This window comes from Aquila chrysaetos, chromosome 16 (assembly GCF_900496995.4).
Source record: "Aquila chrysaetos chrysaetos chromosome 16, bAquChr1.4, whole genome shotgun sequence".
NCBI classification, from domain to species: Eukaryota; Metazoa; Chordata; class Aves; order Accipitriformes; family Accipitridae; genus Aquila; species Aquila chrysaetos.
The window spans coordinates 1,760,033-1,781,898 of NC_044019.1; the positions used below are offsets into that span (position 1 = coordinate 1,760,033).

General features: G+C 38.6%; 1 protein-coding gene across 5 annotated transcripts in view; it reads right to left on the bottom strand.

Moving 5' to 3' along the window:
* Positions 1-449: 449 nt before the first annotated feature.
* The window catches only part of LOC115351630 (zinc finger MYM-type protein 4-like), a 44,094-nt gene continuing 22,677 nt past the window's right edge, over positions 450-21,866 (bottom strand). For 2 of the 5 annotated variants that reach the window (XM_030038548.2, XM_030038552.2), the window contains 20 exons: positions 20,398-20,548; positions 19,617-19,732; positions 19,214-19,486; positions 18,571-18,721; positions 18,130-18,302; positions 17,609-17,759; positions 15,837-15,977; positions 15,503-15,540; positions 14,143-14,287; positions 12,982-13,103; positions 12,468-12,639; positions 11,367-11,420; positions 11,061-11,240; positions 10,426-10,520; positions 9,700-9,871; positions 7,821-7,972; positions 6,362-6,473; positions 4,750-4,998; positions 3,731-3,860; positions 450-2,276 (listed from right to left, as the gene is read on the bottom strand). In XM_030038548.2, the coding sequence (XP_029894408.1) occupies positions 2,069-2,276; positions 3,731-3,860; positions 4,750-4,998; positions 6,362-6,473; positions 7,821-7,972; positions 9,700-9,871; positions 10,426-10,520; positions 11,061-11,240; positions 11,367-11,420; positions 12,468-12,639; positions 12,982-13,103; positions 14,143-14,287; positions 15,503-15,540; positions 15,837-15,977; positions 17,609-17,759; positions 18,130-18,302; positions 18,571-18,721; positions 19,214-19,486; positions 19,617-19,732; positions 20,398-20,548 (2,985 nt within the window). In that variant the 3' untranslated portion in view covers positions 450-2,068. Of the gene's footprint in view, positions 2,277-3,730; positions 3,861-4,749; positions 4,999-6,361; positions 6,474-7,820; positions 7,973-9,699; positions 9,872-10,425; positions 10,521-11,060; positions 11,241-11,366; positions 11,421-12,467; positions 12,640-12,981; positions 13,104-14,142; positions 14,288-15,502; positions 15,541-15,836; positions 15,978-17,608; positions 17,760-18,129; positions 18,303-18,570; positions 18,722-19,213; positions 19,487-19,616; positions 19,733-20,397; positions 20,549-21,866 lie in introns of those variants that run through there. The other 3 variants (XM_030038549.2, XM_030038551.2, XR_005934100.1) reach the window with 3 other exon arrangements.

Sequence of the window (21,866 nt, forward strand, 5' to 3'; positions counted from 1 at the left end):
GCAGCCTGCTGCAGCCAAGAACAGCTGCACTCTTGCAGGGGATGCCCAGGAAATACAGAAATTCCTGGATCCTTCCCCTCTCCTACTGACATCGAGGTTCTGGGCACACCTGCGTGCAACAGACACCGCTTGGACTTCTTCTACCCTTTACAGACCTACACACTAATCTTTCCAAAAGGATTTTATTTTCCCTGAAATGTTCTATCAACCATCCCAATCCAAAATACCGTGCCTGCTACTTCACTATTTAGTATAACTATGGGGAGGGACAGGTTAGTGTTCACAGAACAAGAAATCAGCCTAGAGAAGCATCCCTGAGCCTCCAAGTGCCGGGTAGTTTCCTGGCAGGGTACGTATTATGGCCGAAACATCTCCCCCGGGAGTGCTAGGCCAGGACATGGAGAAAGCAGTATCTTTGATCAGAAATGACAGACACAGATGGGCTTTGATCAGACAGAATCAGGGGCAGGTTTACTTTTCACATAGTTTTCTGTATTAAAAAATACATCAGTGAAATCTGTTACAGGCAGGGACAGGACTACCGAGTACACAACGTCAATAGACTACTTTCTGATTTTATTTTTGTTAAATTACTTTTGTTACTGCTAAAAAAATAATTAAAAAATGAAAACAAACAAAACAAAACAAAAAAAGGAAATATAATTCAAGGCTGTTGATTTTCATCTCTTGAAATTTTAGTGACAAGATCAAATATCAGACCCCTGTTACAGAAGATGGATAACTGACCAGAGCTAGATAAAAACCATACAATTCTCTTCTTTAAAAATAGTTTGGGTTTCCAATGAATTTGTGACCACTGGTCATCAGAAACACACATCTATAGCTTGAGAAAACGGAGATACAGACAGTATCTGATAATGTCCTGTCCTCTAAACACAAAGTGGGAGCTTTTCTCTTCAAAAAGACGCAGTAACAGCCAAGCCTTAAAAAAATCTCTTTCAATTTCCAGCACTATGACTATATCTCTTTGGGTGGGGTGGGAAAAAAACACACATGGTAATTTTCTACCACAGTTCTGTTGTCAAAAGTAATACTGCATCCTTTGTACAACACTGCACGCGTTGCAAAGGTGGAAAGAGAAAGAGTGCATGGATCTTTCATTTGAAATGACAAGGCCCTCCAGATTTGCCTTATAAAATAACCAAAAACATAGGAGTAGGGAAAGAGGAGAAAGGAAAGCTGCCTTAAGGGAAAAAAAATTTCCGCGCACCACAGTATTTGCTAGATTATATCGACAGACTGCAGAGCTACTGGGCTAGGTAAGGGATTTTCTGCACATACCCCAGGACAGTCACTCTCCTGTACATACCCCAGAAATGTTCATCCCGTAACATAATCGCTCTGAAGTTTGACCTACAGCACCTCTTCCACACTGAAGACGGAACAGAGCTAGAGTTGGTATCAGCCTGGACCGAGAGCTAGATTCTGGCATCGTGTGACCATTTAACAGCAGCCAGACAGTTGTCCATTTAGATAGCTTCCCTGGCAGACATGCCAGCGGCTTCTGCCTTCCTAACATTTGATCCCAGTTTCAAAAAAATTATAAAAGCATATGTGTACGTATATTTATAACGGAAGGCGTCTTTGTCTAAATACCACCACTTTCTCTCCTGTCCTCGTGAAGAGCTCTAGGATCTCCACATGTTCTTTGGCAGCAAGGACTGCCAGCCATCAGGCTGAGAAGTCACGTGAGCCACAGTCTAGCTCTCCATGCCCAACATTGTTATGGTAGATTTTACATAACCATTTTCTTTAAAAATATCTCACAACTTTTTAAAATCCTAAACAGATAAAGGATTTATGCACCACTCAAATAGGTTAGTTCATCTTGAATTTGTTCAGAGGATTTATCGGTGCCACAGGACGTTGTTTTTTGCAGCTTACACAGCTTGCTTCCTTCCAGTTCCAGTTTGTACATCCACTGTGGTTCAACATATGCCTGTAGGTGACTCTATCTTGGCTTATTTGATACACATTTTCCAAAGGCTGGACGTATTCACAGTTTGGTGCTTCTGATGTGTATTCAAAGGAAAATACCCCACTTCAGTTAGTCTGATAACTCAATATCAGAGTCTTCTGATTTGACTTTGGCAAGTTCTTCGTGTACCTCCCTCACCATAAGAATACGAGTTAACATGATGTCCAAGGTTCCTGGGTCTATGGGCAATGTGGAATACCACATGGGGCTATTGGGTACACAGGAGCGCTCAGGTTGAAGGTAAAATACATCACTTCTCTGCTTCACGCTTTCAGAACTGTCAACGTAAAGAAAAGAAGAGCACATTATCGGAAGGCAGTGTTAACATCCCTACTCACAAAAACATTAAGGAGAAACAGCAAAGAAAATGAAAGTTACATTGAGACAACACCACTGTAATTTAAACAGCATAATTCAAATATTTTTTTAGTGACTTGGTTTCCCCCCTTCAACTTAGGGAACAGTTAAGTTATTTCCAGGTCACTTAACATTAGTGGCTTATAAAGAAAATTAGAGTGACTTCTTTACAGATATGGTTCTTCCGTCATAATATCATCCAATTAATGGTACTAACATCTTGATATGATTGATAGATGCATTTAACATTCAATCTCTGAATGAAACTGGTCCTAGTGTTCCAGAATTGCTGTGCACTTTGGCACAAGGAATGTTCAAGAGCTAGCAAAACTAAATTCTAGCTTGCCTGCTCATGGTGCAGAATGGTAAGCCCATCTGCTTGAAAGACTGACCGTCTGACTCTGAGGCAGCTTTCAGGCTCTGGTAGGAAGACACAAAGCCCTCTAGAGCAAGGATCCCTCCTGCCCGGCTTTGGAATATTCACATTAAAACAGCAAAGTGAATTTTTACTGCTGCTTGCACCACCGCAGGGGCTCAGCTATGATATATGATGAGGAGCATGAAAATGTTTTCCCAGCCCAAGGACAGCTAAAAGCTTCTAATGATAAGCAATTGAAGACAAGGAAGGTATGAAGAGGGAGACAGAGTCAGGACAGCTGCTACACACACCTTTGCCTAAGTAATGGGGCTATTTGTAGTAAGCTCAGTAGGTGCATTTTTGAGGGTGATTTATTTGAGTTTTAGCTGACACTAATGAGATGCTGTTTCATTTTGCATGTGTATTTTCTTTGAAGAGAGAAGAACATCACATTCCACCTGCTCAATGATCTAACTAAAGTTTATATAGAAACAGGAGAGACAAAATGATTTATATCTATGTCCTTGCTATATAGTCTCCTTTCTAACTCCCAAATATAAGTTAATCTCACATCTCAGCAGGCAAAAGCCATCAGCAGTTTTACCTAATTCACACTTTTCCCACCCTCTTTCACAAGGAACATGATGTCAGGGTATTAGTTATAATCTTCTCAAAAGAAGGATCCTGTACAGGAATTAAGGGAGATGAGAATGCCATGGTCACTGTAGTAATGCTCTCTGTTCATATTTACACCCTGGGGATGTGTAAACAGACGTTTAAAGAATACATCTCTCTCTGTAACTCTACTCTTGACTCAGTAACAAATACTACCTATTTGCTGAGTTTAACAGCAGTGCTGATGCTGGAATTCCTATCAGCATGGTTCCATTCACACTGAGGGACCAGGAACTGGAGAGAGGAGCCCACAGCACAGGCACAAAAGGTCTGAGTGGGATCCTTGCTCAAATGCCTGTTCCAGTCTACATACAGATCAAAAATCAAGTTCTGCCACTTACCATTTTGATAAGTAAAATTCATAAAGTCGGACTGGACATCGCAGGGGATTATCCGTATTTTCAGCCATTTCCACTGCTGTTGGAATCTCCTCATCTTCACTGCGTTTCCTTTTGCCTACAGATAATTTATCTGGATACACAAAAATGGCATCACAGAAGTTCAGCGAAAAACAGTGCCTTCAAGAATAAGCCCTAGTCACCTAGCCTAGCATCTAGCGACGGGACTTTGCATCACACGGAAAGACACTACTTGAACTGATTATGTCAGATGCAAGTCAACTGGTTTGCTCTGCTGGCTGGGCAAAAGATTGCATAGGCTACAGGCTGTCCACAGCCCATTCCTCTTTTAGAAAGCCAACAAGAACCAGTATCTAGCAGAAAAATAGGGAGGATATAATTTTTCTTAATAAAGCAGAGTTCACGTAACACAATGGAACTATTAACCGAAGAAGTCGATAGGATCAAAGACTTCCCTCTTCCAAATACCAGAAAATAACTGCAAACAAAAATCTGTCTGTCTTTGCCTCTGAGGTCAAGAGGATAGTCCCTACTCATGTGCAAGCCCCTAGCTTCATCTAAACTGCTGTTCTCCATTTGGGGTGCCTTGTTTATTCACTGCACAGACCTGGGATAAATCTGGGAATTAAAAGGGCACGACAAGGGTCTGGACCTCAAGAATATGAAGTCCTGAGAAAAGGACTTCAGAAAAGGCCTTAACTCATGCAGTAGTTAGTGAAGCTTTATGCAAGCCTAGGATGTTATAAAAGACTATTAAACAAATTTGCAGCCGAATGTGCGGCACCTCTTTTCTAAGTTTCGACTGGATGCCTTGGCTCATGCACAATTTCTCTTTAAACCTTACTGGAGTGAAAAAAATTTTGAAAATGTATAGGATAATAGCATATTCATCGCTCTGCTTACTGCAGAACATATTTTTCTCCCCAGTCTTTTTTAAAAAAAGGAGGAGACACTACAAATATGATTGCCAAAATTCAGATGATCAGAAAGCACTCACTTACCTGATTCTACCTCTTGTTTTTGAAAGGGTGGGAAAAAACGTAAATATGTCATCTTAGTATTATACTTCAGAGTTCGGGTGCGTCTCCTAACATGGGCAAAGGATAGTTTCAGGTGCTCACTGACATTCTTTAGTTGGAAGTATTTGGTGTTGAAGAATAGAAGTGTGTTCAATAAAACAATAGGGGAATATGCACCCAGCTGTTTACATTCCCACAAGTGTTCCTCTTCAATTCTTGAGAACATATAACCTAGAAACAATGGGCAAAGAAAAAATACAGTTACTTATGCAATTTTAGGGCTGTCTCCACATTCAGTTACAAATGAACAGCTTTTACAGGCTGCATCTAACCTAGCAGATTTTCAGAATTTTCCAAAAGCAATGAAAACATCATACATGAGCAGGGTGGGAAGGCAGAAATGAGTAAAATTAAGTAGGCAGATTTTGCCAGAGATGCATGTAAGTCCTCTTTCAGCTAACCTTCTATATTAATGAACCGCATATCAGATCAAATTTGTACCCATCATAAGCAATTCTAAATCCAATAAAACCAAAAACATTGCATGCACGAACATAAGAGGGAGCATGGAGAACCAAGCTGTGGAACAGCATGATCTTCCAATACCTGAAGAATGGAGAGAAGGATATAAAGGAAGATTGCAGACACCAGCAGAATCTCACTAAGTTCTAATTTCACTGTATTAAACCACAGTCAGCCAACTGCAAAAATGTGTAATTCCTAAGACATGGAGCATGAGTTTAAAACGTACCATCTTTATATACAAATACCCCATTGTGATTATCATAAGTCAGCTAGGAAAAGGAGATATGGGGGGTTATAAGAGGTTTGTTGTGAAAAAAAAAAAAACCAACCCAAACCATCACTGTATGCAGCACTCTCTAAGTAATTGGATTATTTCTGTATTAAATAAAAAGTTCATTTTCTAAACAAAAAGCTAGTCATGGATACATGCATGGAGTTGCCAACATCACTCAAGTTTCACTGATATTCTGAAAAAGATTTTACGTACTAAAACAGCTGGTGTCCAGCTTTATAAACTGCAGGATCATACTTGAAGATCAATTAAAAATATCTGCAGAATTTGGGAACTCTTTGTTTGGAAGTGACTGAGGTGAGAAGAACGTGGAATTGAGGAGCTGAGACAAGATTCCATTGATTTGCTGATGTGATCCTTGGATTTATCAGAAGGAGTATTTCCAGTACTAATAGGGAAATACCAGTGCAACTGTACATGGTATTTGCAGTAACTCATCTCAAATACTATACACAATTCTGGCTACTTGTATTCAAAAAAGATTAGCCAAAACTTGAGGGAAGAGAAGACCTAGCATGTTGACTACTGGAATGGGAAGCCTTTCTTTCAAAGGAGTTGAGCGATTGATCAGAGGCAAAAATATATTTAAGTGTAATCTGTAACTGGCAGAGACAGACATAAAATCCATGATGCTAGTCTACCACAAACAATTACATGGTGGAGAAAGAGGAGACTAATGTGAATGCCTCAGATCACATTCTTCTTCAAGGCATTGAGAAAATATATTTATAATACGGCTTTTTCATGCAGCTACACAAAACAAAATAATTGTCCTACCGTTTGGAAGAATTGTAGGTTCCCAGATTTTCAAAAGTTTTGTAAGTTCAATCATAAACCTGGAATAGGGCTCGGTAAAAATGTTATCTATTCTACCATTCTCAAACAGGTACTACAAGAGAAAAAAATGAAGACATAGTTTGTGATTATGTAACACTGCAGAGAAGATACAGGACATCAATTCTTTTCCTTTCTTATGTCCCAGTGTCTTATGGTCCAAAACACTTTGTTGAAATCTTCAGTGAGACACCAAATAAACTTTTCTGCAGGGACTGGGACCTCCCCAGTATGAAATGAGAGATCTAGCCAAGAATTATTGTTAATATTCCAAGCTCTAGAGCTGTTTGCTGAAAAATCATCATCCTCTAAGCGTTGAATATTATCAAAAAAAGTCTGCCTATAAAAAGCAGAAGAGTTATTGAGTATTTTTCTGTTGAAAAGAACTTCACATGCTTCCTGACAACAGATATAGGCCCAGCACTAGGCTGCTGAAGTAGCTCAACTTACAGCATCAGTGTAAAAGTCCCTTAAATTCTTGTAAAGCAGCAGTTACAAAAAGTTTTCTACAAGTCAGGTGTGTGTATCAATAAATAAGTCAAAACTGGAACAAACAAGAATTGCTGATACTCCTAGAACTTATCAATGGCACTGTGAATTTTAACCCTTTCTACATTTTTTTCAAGCATAGCCAGAAAAAAAAAAATATATAACTCCATGCCTAGTCAAATGACAGCTACTTCTGTAGCTTTTGATTCCTTACCTCCAAATGACTGTTTAAGGAAAGGAACAAGCAAGCTATGCTAAAAAGAAAAAAAAAAGCCCCCCTAACAGAAATATACTGAACATTGACATTTAAACAGAAGTTAATACTATACTAGTCTTGTACTGCAACAGTTTCAAGGCAGGTAACAAGGCAGGTAGCAAGGACTTAATACATTACTCTTAGCATTCATTAAATACAATGTTATTATTCCCATTGTATTTTTTCTGTAAATATTGCCAACACAGCAGGTATGTGTCTAGCCACTGAAGGAGCTCAGACTTTGCTGAGTAACCTCTTCCATGTAAACTTGTCTATTAGAAGAGCATTGTGCAACTGTTTTAGATCTAAAACATTCCATCATAAAGCAAATATTTCTGAGGAGCAAATCATTCCTATACATGAAAAAGGATCAAAAAGGTACCAAACCCAAAGATTTGAGTCTAGGTAGAAACACCTAGCCCTCCATGCCATATTCCTCCCAAGTACAGAACAAGCCTGTTCACTCTGATCATAAAAAGGTCCAGACAAATTAGTCAAACATGTGATTAAGACAGACTAAGAATAAAGCACAAAAAAAGATACATTCTTGCCTCTTCTACAAAACCCAAACAGCTACATGGGACTATGGATGTAAAGCATAAATAACAAGAGCAAGTTTTGTATGTTCTCAGCAATGCCCTAATTCTCTTGAGTTACCTGCTGAATTCCAAGGCACAAATATAAGATGCTGTCAGGATCATATTTTTCTCCATTTGGTCTCCGCACCTCTTGAATAAACTGGCACAAGCCAAAACTCAGCTCAGCAAAAGTGCATGAGAGAATGTCCTCCTTGAGTTTCACAGGACGAACTGTGGCCAAGAAAATTATTAGAAAATTAACTTAATTCAACAGATTAAATCTTCACACATTCCTTATTATTTCATGTAGGCAGAAATATTAAATCTTCTATCTCATACATGAAGCACCCTGTATGACTAAACTTGTGAACTATTTCCTACCTGTTGGCTAACAATTAAATGAGGATTTGGCCAATAAAAAACAAACCACCTGCATGTGCAACCAGTACAAACGCCGCAACTGAGTAATAAGGCTGCAGGTATTTAAAGCTAAGACATCTAAATGTTAGGGAGTCTGCTGACCCCAAAGATGTGGCATGGCAATGGCTGCGTGTACTCAAGGCTGGCAGCGCTGGGTTCGTAAATAGGTTTCACCTCTATAGCTGGACTCAGAGGAATCCTGAGTGAGGGAAAGATCTCATGTATTTCCTAATAGTTCTGGACATGAGCTGAGCACAGCATATTTGACTCCTTAAAGGGAGAAGGAATGAGGAGTTTAATGGGACATGCATGGGATTTGGAAAGGGAAGCAGAGCAACCAGGGAATCGATCGATCAAAGGATCTGCAATGAAATTACCAGGCTTGGCTGCTCCACACCTTACAAAAGTGCCTCCCTGGGACTAAGCAGGGAACCTTTCTGGGAGGGGTTGGGGATAGACACAGTTTCCTGGAACTGACTGTAATATTTGCTTCCTTAGCCACAAGAACAAAACACAGTAACTCATGTGATTACTCTTCTTCCGGGAGACAAACGCCAGCTGTTCTCATGTAATGACAACAAAAATTCCAAATAAGAGAGGAAAAAGCAGATCTCGTTCTACCTAGAATTTTTCTCTTTGAGATCTTTCTTATATAAGCCCTGGCACTCTTATTTCTTTACATTGCAGAAGTATTTAATATGGTTTGCTCTCTTCCCCACCATCCCCCAAAAGCTCAGTTATATTCCTAACTTAAATTCTCTGCTTGACTCTGAAGATTTGCCCACAAAACTCTCAGTGCAAGCATGTAAGACAGATTTGAGACCAGGGAAAAGGGGACTTAGACACTGCCAAATCCCAGGACTGCTGTGTTTTTGTAAAAAAAAAAAAAAACCACCAACAATCCATAATTAGAAAAACAAACAAAAGTGACATTTATATTGTCATTATTATCTATCACACTTCTAAGGCTAGTTTCAGGCAGGGTGCAGCACAGAATGGGTAGACTTTTGGAAGGTTTCTTTCCAGCTGTGAAGCCTAGAAATAAGGTGTTAAGATTTTAATGTTGTAGCACACAATTTTTTTTACAGCAAACAGTTATGCTGACAAACATATACTTTGTGAATGCGTTAGCTACAGACAAAAAAGATGGGGCCAAGTTAGTGCTGTCAACTTAGTATTCGGGCTTGATAACAGCTCAGTAAAGGCCCTGCAGCTGCATAAAGCATCTCTTCTACAAATGAAGAATTACTACATGCAAATGAACACAAACTGGAGGTTAAAAGACTAACATTTCTAATGTTGAAAAGAAATCTGGTATTTTAGAGCCTGTTTTTATAGGTAACAGATCAATTAAGAATGTAATAGCTATGATTTTTAAATGCATGAAAAGATGTAAGACAGTATTCCATAAAATCTTTTCTCCACTCATGGATATTTTAAAACTCAGTAGTATCTGATCCTAATTTTTATTTGAACATATCACGCCAATTGCTCTTCAACTAAGTATTTCTGTTTCCCCTGAGAGAGAAAAAAATTACCCGAAAACTTCAGGTCCCCTTGTTCCTCCTGTGCGTTTTTCCATTGGACCCAGTTTTTCCAGGCGTTTACCCCGTACATATACTTTAGGGTCATCCCAGAAACAGAGCATCCTGGGTAGGAGCCCTGCATCAGGTTCCGGGGCTCTACAGAAACTACAGACTTCTTCCGTCCCTACAGGCAAACAAACAAATAAACATTTAATAAGCTCTTCATCTATGGGTGTTTAACTTGATCTCACATAAAAAGGCCATTATACTGACATGATAACAAAATCCTACTCCCATGACAGAATCTGAGTGGATATATATGTATTTTTAATACGTAGACAAATATTAACCACATTTTACAGAAAAGGTGCAATAAAATACAATAAATCTCTCTGTGATAAATATGCACAGAAATATATTCCTCTCTAGCCACACAAGGAAAGATTCTTTCCTGTACATTATGACACTACTTAAAAGACATCTCTTTTGGAGTTTTTTGAAACGATACACATTTAAAAAATGTTCTGCACTAAAAAGAGCATTTATTCTACCTAGTTGCAGAGGGGCACGAAAGAAAATCTTATCTCATATAGCAGAACAGGAAAAAATATATAGTGTAGTTAAATCGAATTCTCATTTTCACCCTGGAGCAGTATTTTTTTACTTCTTAGAATAAGCATGCACATAATGTTGTTATTTGAAATGCAAGGAACTTGTGTTCCAGAAGTACTTTCTTACCCGTCTTTTTGGCTGTGGGAAGCCATCTCTATGTCTCCGTCTTGCTCGTGAACGTGAATGCAAACCCAGTCCTTTACTGAGAGGGTCAAATGAGTCTGAAGTCAAATCAACACCATTAAGAGTTTAATTATATGAATTAACAGCCCAGGTAGAAGTGTCACTTAGATACCATGGATACCTTACAGTTGGCAATCACACCTGTATATTCAAATAATGCTTCACCTTTGAATAATTAGGCAATATATATACCTTCTGTATAAAGAAAGTAAATTCTCAGAAGAGGAAAAAAGCCTATGCCCCAAACAGTGGCTGTACTTATTCAGGCAAGCTTACATTCTTCTGCACCACTCGCATGGATTATACCTAGGGACACAGAAGCGATAAATTCAAAGGAGTCAAGCAAGACTACCTGCTACTCCTGTCTGGGGTTCTGTAGAATGCTGTCTTTAAAGACAGCAATAATATTTTTAAAATAGTAATTTTTAGTAGAGCTGATACATTACTGCAGCTTTAAATATCCAGTTTTACTAAATGAAAACACATACCCTTCATAAGCAGACTGCTGGTACTATGCTTAGTCAGAAAATTGTGCGTACTTTTATACAACAATGCATTTTTCTTCACACTATACAGACCTGATGGAAAATCTGCCTCCAGGTCCTGTTCCACATCACCTTTGGAGAACTGCTTCAGTTCTGGATCTGGTTCTGGCAGGGCATTTGATCGTAAGGCATAGTGATTTAATTCATCCTCCCAGCTGTGTGGAGTGGACACTGCTTCTGATTCTAGATCTCCACTGTAAGTGCTACCTTGGTCTGTAATGAGAGTGATCAGATATACCATGTGCTATAGAAAAGGGCAGAAAAAAGAGGAGTTTGCAAGAAAAGATGCAGCAGGATCAAAATCCATTTGCAAAAAAAAAAAAAAAAAATCTAACTGACCTTTCTCAAATATCTTGGGATCCAGGAAGAGCTCATGCTCAGATGTTTGAGATCCTTTAGAAAAAGGAGGAAATCCATATGTACAAATGTCTGACAGCTTACATAACTAACATAAAATACTTTGAACACCAAAAACCTATGTATTAGGTCATAATACTAACACACGCGATATGTCTTCTCCTCCACTAGAGATCTCCTAACAGCTTTCTACCTTGGTCCTGCTGTTATGGGAGAAACAGAAATGCAGAACTAACCCGTGTTTGCTTTTCCAAATGTTTCCATCCCTCTGTGTTTGAGTCATTGGTAGACAAGTAAGATATTTTGTTCTTTTCAGCTTGTTTCACTTTTATTACACGGGATGATCACTAGCCAACACACTCTAACCTGCAACACCCTCCAAGAATCCACCATAAAAAGCCTGATAGGAAAATATTCTTGTAAAGCAGCTGCTCTGTCTTCTTGATTTTGACTCCTTCTGCTAATGCATAATGTACTGATCTGGAGATTACCACCTCTAGTAACCTGTTACTGTCAACAAAAGTCAAATCAGCACCTAGGATCAGGGAAAGGGAACGCACAGACATTTAAACCACTGTCAGTGCTCAGTATCTAATGTGGGTTCTATGTTAAGCACAGCTCTACTGAATGTTGGCTCAAACCTCTGTGAGATTACAAAAGCTTCAGAAAGGTGCAACTATAACCAGCACCTGAGACAGGAATGATGGAGGAAGAATGAATTAATCTTAAAAGAAAATAGGTTTTCAAAACAAAGAATAGAATATTGTACACAGAGGCAAAATTATCTCCAAATATACTGTTCAGCTGAATTCTCAGAAGGCCTCCTCATTTTAAAAGAATAAGTAATCAAAATTGCTAACACATGACATAAGCATTATAGTTCTGTCTAGGTTAGCACTTTACCTGCATGAACACTTTCACTGTGGAAAATAAATGTTGGTAAGACAACAGGACCATTTAACTTGGTATGCATACTTGGGAAGTAGCCAATATAGGCCCTACATCTATTTCTCTATCTATCTTCCATGATGAGAGGACCTTCATCTCACTGCATTTAGTTTCCTTTTTAAAAACACCACATACCACCGTGAGAATGTGTTTTTTCTTTCTCCTCATCTTCAGCAATCATTTCTGCCATCTGAAGCAGATCAGCTTCAAATGGATTTGTGGGAATCTTTTCCTTGATATCCTGAATAGTTTCAATGATCTTATCAGCATTATCCAGGGTAGTTGGGAAGAGCATGGGAACTGGTACCTACAGAACACATGATTAGAGCATATTTGGGGGTGAAGGGAAACAGCAAATACACAAAGGAGATTTACTCTCATTTAACCTTACATATATTTTAGGACTACTAAATTTAATTTTAAAGTAACTCCAGACTGGACAACTTGTTTCATTTCTGCAATAATCTTACAAATTAGTAGTTTTGTGTGATGATGCTTAACCAAACATGATGCGATAAGGAAAGAAATGGCTTCAACAACTCCAAATACCACTTGCATGGCTCATGACAAAACCCAATGACACTGCCCTGCGTCCTGTTCAGAAACAAGACTGTAAACCACTTCTCTAGTGAACTGAAGTAGAACTTACAGGTACTGGCATTCCAAGTGGAACTGGTGTGTATTGAGTGTAGAGGTGAAGGGGCACTGGCACAAACACTGGTACAGGAACAGGTACCACAATGATATGGGGTTGAACTTCTTCTTCTTCTTCTGTTATACCAAAGATAGAACAAAACAAAAAATGTTTAACCGTATGACTATCCAGTACACTCCAGATTGTCCATGATAATTGTTTGGACTTCTGCTTGTAACTCAGTGTGCACAGCATTGTGTCTTGTTTCATAGTCATCTTTCACTTTAGCACTGTTGTACCAAGTATTAATACTACAGTTTGGAAATAAACAGCACTGTGACTACATACACGATACTGGAAAGGAAGAGAGTGGAAGTAAGTATTAAATACTAAGGTCTGCACCCAAGTAAATGGCGTGTTATTGCAATTATCTCACAACTAACTACAAGACCACAAGAAGGTACCATTAAAAAACCAACTACAATCTTCCCACTTAACTTCATTTTCCTCACTAAGAGGTTTACATCAAGGCTAGATACCCCAAGCTCTTTATATAGTAACAATGATGAAAAAAGCACTCCTCAATGGCAATCTGGACTATGTAATAGCCTTTGAAGGTGTTTCTGTTTCCTCCTAGCCCTCCCACAGAGGGAGCTTAGAGCAAATATGAATCTAATGAAATGATCTTAGAAATAGGGACTTAATTTTCAGAGATTCTTAGTATCTGTATCTAATAACTAAAGGAAAGAGAGAGTTGAAATAATCTTTGAAAAAATCATGCACTTTATCAAAATGAGCCTGCTCTTGTGGCTTGAGCTATGAGAGCTAAGAACTCACAAATTCTGTCGTCAGGAAGACAAGTTCCCTCCATAGCCTTTTGCATGTCACTTAACCATTGCACTTCATTCCCCATAGTTAAGATGATTGCAGAATGCTAAAGATGATCTAAAGCAAATCTCAAGATTCATCACACATGAAGCTCTACAGATTTCAAAGAATATCAAATATTTTACATCTGTAAGGCAAGCTGCTACTTGGAAAATACCATACAATAACCTGAAAACTATTTAAGGTTTTAAAATATATTAAAAAATATTCTCTGTTACACAAATCATGTATTACTCTCTCAACAGCAATATAGACTTTTATAAAATGGGTAGGAGATTAGAGACATACCTGTCTGGCATTCTTTGTTTTGTGTGTGAGGTTTGCAGGAGGTGGCCTTAGTCTGTGTGATTGGCTTGCACAATAATGCTTTGTTTTTTAGAAGCCTAGGTGGTTGTGATGGTGGTAGCTTTAGGGCATCTGTCTGAGTACTAGCCTGTTTGGAAAAATACAAACGAGGGCAGAGTCAGTATTGGTTTGAAGGATATCGTAAGATTAGTATTTGTTCTCTGCTATGGGAGGTTGAACAATTTAAAACTCTCCTTGCTGATAAAACTGATCATTTAGAAACTATTGCAAAAACAGCTTGCTAATGTATTTGGTGCTTTCTGGTCTTCACCTCAATTTATTTTAATCAAACAATAGGCTTTTTTTTTTTTTTTATTAACAGTGCAGTGAACAGATCTGCAAGAATGTTTGGTTCTGTAGTCAAATAACCTCTATAAACTTTTGACCGTGGAATCTTACTTATGGCAAAGATATAAAGAGGAGTTACATTAAGATACTTTTGATGACTAAAAGTCTGGCTGATACAGACACCCAAAAAACTTAGTAAACTGATGTGAAACCACTGAAAGGAAATAAAAGTAAAAAATGAACACAAATGCTGGCAGTATCAGTATCACTTCCTGATTACACACAGACTGACTATTTGTGCTTGTACTAATTTCATGTCCTGCTAACTGTAATTTTCAGTCATGCATTCAAATAACAGGATCTATTTCATTAGGGAAAATTCATACCATAATCCATAAATGACAGTTCAGCTAAAAGCAAGGGTGACAGTCTTCAAGAACCTAAGAGCTACATAATAAAATCTTCATATTTTAAGAGAGTTGCAACGTGTATACCACATACCTCAAAGAGCTCAAGAATAGGAACTCTAGGAGTTATTCACAGATAAGTGGTGACAATCAGGTTCCCCACAGCTCTGCTACCACACTACTAGGGAGTGGGGAAGGAAAGCTAAGCTGCAAGAGCTTGGTCACGTCAGCCCCAGCAGCCCATGCTGGTCCCTTTCCTCCCATGCTAGTCCTTTTGACATCACATCCCACTTCTGGGCACAAAAAGTAGCCTCAAGTACAGAAGCCACACATGAATTGCTTGAGAACTACAACCATCTCAAGAGCTACAATTTGACAAGCTTTGCCTTAAAACATCTTATCAATCTGTCAGTGGACACAAAAAGACTTTTATACCACACAAGTTCTATTCATTTTAAAAAAAGAATCTGCAAGCTGGATGAATTTTAAATCCCAATCACAACCAGGAAAAGCAGTTACAAAATGACGGTGCAAAATTCTTGGATACTTTACTTGTTATTGATACAATCTGGACGAAAGTGAGAAAAAGAGTCTCTCGTAAAACTTACATCTCCTATTATTTTTGCTGTCACAGTAGGGACTGCACCTGTGAAGAAAAAAACCATACAATAGCCTGTGTACTTATCATCAAGGACCATAACCCATACTCTGCCAAGGTCAATAAAAAGAATTCCCATTAAACCTCATTCCCTGGTGTACGTACATAAATTTAAGTCATTATTTATACCTATGTAAAAGGAAGGACAAAACTGCAACCATCTGCACTGATGTGAAGCATAATGAAGAAGTGGCTGTTGTCCTCAGTGGAAAAGATCCCTGAACAAATATAAATGTTCAGGAATAGAGATTTAAAAATACAGGCATCATATTCAGCAGTCTTACCCTGTAAAACATTGTTGGAGTTAACCGTAGGCTGGGCAGCAGGGGTGCTTGCAAGGGACACCACATTTGCTATGACAGGGGTTGAGTCCTTTCTCAAAGAAGGAGGGCCTGATGAGGAAGCTGGTGCCATAGAAAGGTTTGCTGGACAGAGTGAACAGAAGAAAACTAAAATAAGTAATAAGATAATTTATAAAACAGCATTTCTCAAACAACACCCACCCTCCAGATTTATCTTCAAATGAAAAAGCCTGCTGTACAAGAAGGGAATGTAGGTGTCAAACTGCAGCGTTTCAGTTTAAATAGGAGCTGGTTCCACAAGCAAACTTAAGATGTTTCCCAGTCACTGAAACATTTCACAAGTTCACCATAGTATGAAAAGCAGCTTTCTCTTTCTAACAGTATATGTATTACAGCAGCACTCAGGAGACAAGAGGACTGGATGCCTCACTGTGCTTGGTACCAAACATACGTAGTATAGGAGACAGCTGAGATCCTGACAAATAATGAATGAGGTGGATTTTATGAGGTGCTCACAGTTAGAGGAATTCTTAGGTTCTTTCCATTTGAAAGCACCATTCCTTACCACATCACCATGAATTACCACATTTCATCAGAAAATACTGTTGTGAGGCACTCCATTAATCTGGCAGCCCCCAGTTCAGAGAGATGCCTGGAGACCAGTTTTGCAAAGGTGTTGCACTTGCCTCAGCTGAAGTTGCAGGCACACTTCTGGAGAAGCAGGCCCACCATACATTTTGCTATCCTTACCAACAGCCAAATGTGCTGACGAGACCAGGAATGTCACATGGTATAGTTATGGCCTGAAAGTATGAAGTTACTTATGTATTACTCTTAATCAGGGAAAACAGCTCCTACCAATGTAAGCAGCAGATGTGCACAAAGTTGAAGAGTTGAATATGGCCTGGTGCATACTATAAACTTTCAGTTAATATTCTTTATTGCTTGTTGTGTACCTTACTGTTGCAGTCACCATCACTCAGTGGGAGATTATGGCCCTCTTTAGGATCAGTGCTATTTCTGCCCTTTGTTTCGTTTCCTCTTCCTGTCTTTGTGGGCCTTTCTTCCTTTCTTCCCTTTGCATTTCATTCCCTACAGAAACTCACAGTTCCTATTCCTGTAGGCTTCATTCCCACCCTCCTTCCCATTCCAGCTGCTAAAATAATGAGCAAGGAAACAGCTACAGCACACATTAATCTTGGCATTGATACTTCAAGAATCAACACTCAATGACATAGAAATGGTAACTCTTTGTATGCCTACAGACTACACAGAACGGGCTATTTTAAGTGCATATTCGGAAGTCTGTATTTACAACCAGTAAGTCTACTAATTTCACTACTTGATTTTTTTTGTTAAATGAACATTAACATTCTACCGTATCTGGCTATGAGTTATCAAGTACAGGAGACAAGCTAGGTATTTAACATGTCTTCAATAGATACCAGTACATTTTACCCCTATAAAATGGGCCTTTGTTTTATGGAAGTGATTGAAAAGCAAGTGCTTTTGTTTCATCTTCTTTAAAACCACAATCTAGGTTTGGTGCATGAAGCAATCTCATTTCATACCTGCAGAACTCTGAGACTGTCTGAAGTAAGAGAGAGATCTAAAACTGAACCCATTCAATGGCAATAGGCAAGCCCCCCAGTAGAAGATATATCTTAAAAAGTTCACTGAATCGAGTTTCCAAATAAATGTTCATATCACTATCATGCACACCAAAAGGCAATACTATTCCCAGCCTATTTTACCTGTGTTGTTTGGGGGTGGAGGGTCAGAAACACTTTGCTGATTACAGAACAACAGAATACAAAGCAGATTGCAAAAATGCTTGATCTCCCCTTGCCATTTCATGGACTCACTGAGTTTACCTTGTCTCTTACAACCATCACACTTTGCCATCTAGGAAAACAGAGTGAGGGAGAAATTAAACACACTTGTAAACAGCAACAAAGAGTATGTGTATAAAAACCTCTTTGCACCCTGCTCAGCAAATACAGCATAAAGAAATCTGTAAGGGCACATCATTTTTGCAGTGTAACACAAAGCAGCAGAACATTCAGTGTCTGTTTTCCCATGACCCTTATTAGGTTTTCTCTATATAGAATACTGGTACTCAAAAAAGAAGGATTTACTCATCTCTCACATATATGCAATATATTCCATGGACACGGAAGTCAACTACAGGCAGTTCACATAGCTCCTAATGTACAAAGGTTCTTTTGCTAACACATTTGTGTACTACAGGATGCTATGTGAGAATATTGCTTACCTGGTAAAACAAAACTGTGAATTTAGACATGCACTCCTCTGAGCAAAATTCCTCCATTTTCCCCCCAAAGTGATTCTGGACCAGTTTGGGGGAAGCCTGTAAACAGTAACTGCACATTTTACAGTGGTTTCCCCAGCGCTTAGCCAAGTCATGTTTATAGAGCAGTTTACAACCTAAAATAAGAGAAAATAGCAAAAAACGAAAAACATCCTTCAATATCAAAATGACATTTGCTCAGCACTTCTAGTATTCAGTTATGTCTGTAATAATTTGTTGAAACGTACCATTAAAATGTAAAGTGTGAACAAAGTTTTGTTTTTCTGAACCTAAAAACCAGTTTTCTAACCTAAAAAGATTAGGTTTCTCTTAGTATCACCAGTAATTTTAAGGGAAAACACTTCTGACTTGATTTGTCTGAGAAACAGTCTTGCCCTTTCTTACCTTCACTACAGAATGGTTTATCTATGCCTGAGAATCGCACTGTCTCCTTGATAATTTTCTCAATTTTGCAGTATTCACACATCGCAATTACACTGCTCCTCTTCTTATATTCATCACAGCAGGTCTTCCCACAGAACTGGAACGTTTTACCCTGCAACACAGCCAGAACGTTTTGGTTTCAATGTTTCAAATCCCAGATAATACATTTTAATTGTTAATAAAAACTCAGAAGCGTATTTATGCCCTTGGAACTCAACAACAGACAGCACTAGCAAATAAGTCTCCCCATTTAGCTTTATAACAGACAGCACAATTTTCTGCAGAAAGCCCTCACCCATGTGCTTTGTCCTGGAATTAAAAGGATCATCTCTGGGACCAAGAATCAGGAATGCGCTTACCCAGCCAGGCAATCATAGGGTTTGGGGGTTTTTTGAGTTTGGTTTTTTTTCTGTTTTTAAGATCAAAGAGCTACTATCAGTATTAATTTTGATACTGGGTAAATGATACCAAAATCAGTTCCAAATTCCTCCATAGCAGGTCATAGTAAGCAACAGAGCAGTACTGACAGACCATTGCATATAAGCTACAATTTCTTGGGTTTCTGTTGAGAAACACGAGCTTGAAAAGCCCTAACCTTTATTACCTTGTAGTCAAGCAGTTCTGGCTTGGTTGCAAACAATCTGTTGCAGTGCTGACACCTGAGTTTTACAACAGGGCGGGCAAAAGTGACTTGCTGGGACTGGGCAGCCAGCCTTTGTAGACCAGCTGCAGCTGAACTGCTCATGGAGCTGGGGGACACAGTCGAGGTGGTGCCACCTGCCGATACCGTTGCCCCCGAGGGAATGCTTACAATGACTTGACCTTGCGACAGAGGTACCACTGAGGAGTTCATTCCTGCAGGCTTGTTGAACAAATTCTGCAGGAAAGCAAATTGAGGAATAGACTTTATTTTACAATATTACATATTTTACCCGACATCCCAGATATTTACACCATCAATTTATTATTCTGTTAATTCAGCTAAGAAGAAATCCTAGATGTCACACCTGAAAAGCTACTACACAACTGTAGCTGCAAAAATTGCGTATGCTCCCATCTGACATAGCCAAGTGATACTGAGGGTTTGATGAAGTTTTACAGCTGTTGCACTGAACTTGAACACCTGAGAGTGAAACAGAGAAGAAAAAGTGATTTATGCAACATCAAGTTGTATTGCAGATAATTTTGCACTGTGCATACAAAAACAGAGAATCTGAATGACAAGCCAAGGTACACACAGAAGCCCAAGAGGAAGTTTCTACAGATTCAGAAGCAGACACTGCAGCTGTGGTGCCTGTTGCTTGCCAGATCCTTTAATTAATCTCCCAGTATCCCTAGGATGTCAGTAAGCATTCTTCTATTTTACAAGAAAAATAGCTGAGAATATGTTCGCCTAGCTCAACACAACATTAGGCAGAGGTAACTAAGCTAATCACCCTGGAGAACAACGGGCAGAATAGTCACAGCAGTGGTATGGCATATGTCCACAGAAGTGGATTTGTCTAGCTGGGAAACCCACCAGCTGCACTTGCAAGAGCAGAAAATAGATTAAGGTTTATTATCATGTTTAAGCTCTCTAAAAACAAAGCTGAAATGGCTGTACTGTCACTGTTAGGTTTACCTATGGTAGGAAGTCCTTATGCTCCCATCTCAGCTCCTCCCTTTAAAAAATAAAGCCACTTCCCACCCTCCCAAAAGAGAGTATCAGCCTTAACTTTCAAGACAAATTAGGTCTGGAGATGAGCTTCATAAAATTATGGTTCTAAAGAAGTAAAAGGATAAACTTACCTGCAGAAGTAACCATTTTTACTCTATACGCTGACAAGCAGTTAACAGAGCAAAACAGTTCAGTTTTTCCCAAGTTATTTGTGCTCTCTATCATCTCAGCTGAAGATCTCAAAGATTTACACAGTGTGCAAGGTGTAATTTTAGCTGACTTCTGTGGAAACATGGAAATCCGGTCATTCATTTGAAACTTAGTATTTTTATTAACCTGGAAATAAATTGCTAACGTATAAAATGTGTATAAAAGTGACTGCCAGTGCACTTGAAACACCACTAATTTTACAGCTGTAGTATTTATGATGCAGGTACACTTAATTGAGTTCTCCAGTATGCTTGCTATATTCACACTTTGACCACCTGAGGCTTGGGCTATCTCTCATTCAGGGTAAGCGCTACCTTTGCAGGCCAGTTTAAACAGTACCCAGGCTGTCAGGGCGAAGGCCTACAAGTGCAATCAACACTATGTGTTGTAATAGCACGTATCAAGCACCTTGTATCAGACGACTTCAATATTTTTGCTGAGAAGTAACATTTTGCTTATGATTTTTAATACATCAGCTATGTATGTAAGCAATATTCCTATTTAATAGATGAGAAAACAAGAAACAGAGAGAAGCAGGTTCCCTGAAGATGTATTTGGTAGCAAAATAGGGGAGAGATGTATCTCCTAGTAGTCATCACAGTTTTCAACCTATGGTCTGCAGACTACTTTTAAAAAGAGACACAAAAAGAAGCCTACCTTACATAGACACATTTCCTGTGTTTACAACAGTGAAAGGTTTTTAAGGTCTTTAAGTTTGGAAAAAACTTTTAGAACTAGTGCACCAGATCATTTTGTTATGACAGCCTTAAAAATGCACTTTATTCTATCAACAGCTATTCTAGATCTTCACAGAAGGACAGAACAGAGTATATGTTTCTAAGGATTTAAAAACACCCACAAGCCCCCAGAAATTATCAGAATGTATCTGACAATTGAGTTGAATGCTGTTTAAAAATCAATAAAAAATAGATTAGACTTAACCTTATAAGCTTTGAACGTCCTGTATTTTCAGGAAGACTGACATATATGGGGTTTTGATTAGAGATGCAAAAGCAGCATGAAATCCCTCTCCTTTCCAGGTTATTTAATTTAATTTCCAGATTTGTTTCAGAGGACACCTAATGTTGTAGATAATTTTCTGGATGAAATACTTTAACCAGATTTTTTTTTTTAATTCATTAGGCCTTTCTTGGCCTAAGTGGACTGAATAATGGGGCAGCAGAGGCAAGTCACAAAATGAAGTTACACTGTCTTATCAGAGGGAAATTTTTCCTAAAGTAATTGCATTAAAATAAGTCAGTCAAAAATAATTGAGCTATTATAATAAATTAAGGTTCTCTCAACTGCTCAGCTCTTTAAGGGGCTCCATTATAATAAAAATTAAAATATTAAAAATTTAAAAATAAAAATCAAAATTATCAACTAATTG